This window comes from Fulmarus glacialis, unplaced genomic scaffold (assembly GCF_000690835.1).
Source record: "Fulmarus glacialis isolate BGI_N327 unplaced genomic scaffold, ASM69083v1 scaffold7910, whole genome shotgun sequence".
NCBI classification, from domain to species: domain Eukaryota; kingdom Metazoa; phylum Chordata; class Aves; order Procellariiformes; family Procellariidae; genus Fulmarus; species Fulmarus glacialis.
In genome coordinates this window covers 45,763-48,399 of record NW_009189498.1, presented here as the reverse complement: position 1 = coordinate 48,399, position 2,637 = coordinate 45,763, and the positions used below count along the sequence as shown (strand labels likewise).

At 36.8% G+C, this 2,637-nt stretch overlaps 1 protein-coding gene across 1 annotated transcript in view; it reads left to right on the top strand.

The window, feature by feature from the left end:
• The window catches only part of SLC26A7 (solute carrier family 26 (anion exchanger), member 7), a gene marked incomplete at its 5' end in the record, with an annotated part of 52,501 nt that extends 52,033 nt beyond the window's left edge, over positions 1-468 (top strand). The window contains one exon of the mRNA XM_009582234.1: positions 433-468. Within this exon, the coding sequence (XP_009580529.1) occupies positions 433-468 (36 nt within the window). The remainder of the gene's footprint in view (positions 1-432) is intronic.
• Between the last annotated feature and the right edge of the window lie 2,169 nt (positions 469-2,637).

Here is a 2,637-nt window from a genome sequence, read left to right as displayed (position 1 = left end):
GTCTACATGAAGGAAAAAAGGCAGGATAGGGTAGGGTAGAGTAGGGCAGGGTAGGGTAGAAAAGAACAGAAGTTGGAGATTTATGGAAAGTGATTCATTCCAATTTGCATTTCAGCTTCCCCCCACAGCAGGAAATAGCGTTTCGCTGGCAGAAAGGTAGAGACAAGAGGGCTTCATGGTTCCTTTTCATCTCTGCTGCTGTTCAGAAATGCAAAGGTGCTCTTACCTACATCCTCCACGGATAATGTCATGTAGTTCTTATTTTTATGTTGATAAGTTGGTATGAGACTCATGTGTTGCTTTATGCAGTTCAATAACTTTTTAGTCTTTATAATGGTTGCATTTTCAAACTAGCACTGCTTCTTTTGTTAATTTTACATTATATTCTAGGAAAACATTATAATACTTCTTTTTTTGTTTCTCCCAATTTAGAATTACAGCAAGTTCAGTGAACAGAGTGAAGTGTGATGTCAACACATTGAATATGGCTAGTTTGATCTGCTCATATTCAGAATGAACTACACCATGGTTTCTCCTTAGCTTTTTTCTCCAGGTTATCTCATAGATGATCTTTTGTATGCCATATATATTTACTAAATCCAGTAATGACAGATCTGCCATTCAGAAAAAAATCTTTCAGCTGCCATCACTGAGAGAATGTTCATACAATTGTTCTATAGTGGTTTTATATAATATTTTTGTATACATTTAGATACAAATTATTAGAAAGCAGTCATGAGGTACTGACTGTGTTTACCAGTAAGGTATATTCTTTTAAATATCTTCTATTGTAACATTAGTTGTAATGTGCCTCTGTAGTTTTGTGCATGGAATAATGAGACATTATAAATCCTTAAAACCAGTATGTTATAACTGATACAGTAGGAAGCCATATAATTGATGCAGGAAGCCATATACCAGTGCATACTCTATTTCTAATGACTTTACTTACCCTTTCTTCTGTTCAAGACAGCCATTTGCAATCACATCACATCTAACATATTCTTCCATTTCTCGTACTTGGTTTTGTATGCTTTTTAATGCCTGCCAAGGTCAGTGGGAGCACTGTATATTCAGAGAAGGCAGAAGTATGTTGGCTAAGTGCACTGGATTATCTCCCCCTCTAGTAGTTGTCATGAGTTATTATTATGGTTTGCTACATTTTCAAAGCCACAGGTATTCTTTAGCTCAGATTGAAGAGGAAAAACTGGTAATATTTTTCCAAAACCTGTTCTTGTTTCCAGCATAGGGTAGTCTGCATTTCTAGTTTGAGCTGTGATTTGTTTGGTGTTGAAATCTTCAGCCGTGGCAGCTGAGAAATGACAGTAGAGAGACACATAAGGTGTGTGCCACATTTCAGCCCCAATTCTGGTGTGCAGTACTGTGTGCAAGCACACAAATGAGGTGGAGGAATGCACAGGTTGACTATTTGGCTTGTAATTATGGATTGCTAGCAATCATATTAGATTATACGATTGTATCAGTACCATATTATGTGGCAACATGTATGACTTTTTTCCTCTTGCTTTTGTTGCTATAAATGAACACTAGCAGTAAAATGTAAGAGTCGAGCAAAAACCAATCCAAAAGAGAGAAAAGATGAGGAGCAGGATTTTTCCTCACAGGCTTAAAAAACCTATGGAAGCTAAAAGATAAACGAACATGGCAGAGCCGTAATGGCCATCTTAGCACTACAGAGAGGAGAGAAGTACAGGGGTACTTTGTGCAGCTGGAGTGTATAGGCAAAATCTAACGGTAAGCATCCTGTTTTCAGCAGCAATTACAGTTGTATGGTTGTCTGGACTCTCCTTGCTCTCTCTACCCAAAGCAGTTACCTGCAGTAGATGAGGTGGCTCACGGAGTGATTTTCGCATCTCTGCACACTTGCGTTAAGGCGTCGATAGGCTTTTCTTCTGGCCTTGGTGATTTCACATTACTAGAAGACAACAGAAGGGTTTTTTTACCCTTTCAGTTATAGGTGACTTGGAATTATTCCCCACTTTATCCCACAAATGACCAGAAGTGTTCTGTACATGTTCTGCTGAGCCTGCTTTCATAAATACTATGTAAAGGGTTGATTAGTAACTGTGAGAATCTTGTTATATACAGGAGAAATAAGTTCTATACGTTGTCCCAAGCGCATTCATTTCTGATGCTGTAGTTGATTGCAGATGACTCATTACATCCTCGGACTCAGTAACAGGCTATAATATTTGATTAATAATTTCCTCAAACAGTTTTAGTAATTTATTAACATTTTAGAAACTATTTACATTGTATTTTAATTGTAGGAGCATCAATTGTATGTCACAGCTGAATGGACATCTCTACTTAACTGCAAACTGAATAAATGAATAAATGAATAAATGGTATCTTTTCTAGTAAGTTCAGTATTTATTCTTTGATGGCTAACTGTTTTTTCTGAAAATTTACAGATAAGTTGATTAATAAAAGTAGGGTCTTTAGCAATGATAGTATCTACCAGGAGACTTTCGGTTTTGTTCTGAATGATCTTGTAAATGGAACAACACGGATGCTTTTAAAATTCTTTGTTGTGTTAGCCCTTGATGAAATCCTCTGCATCTCTGCATCAAATTAACAATTTTGTAGTGTTAATCAAAATGGCTTCCACTTTCC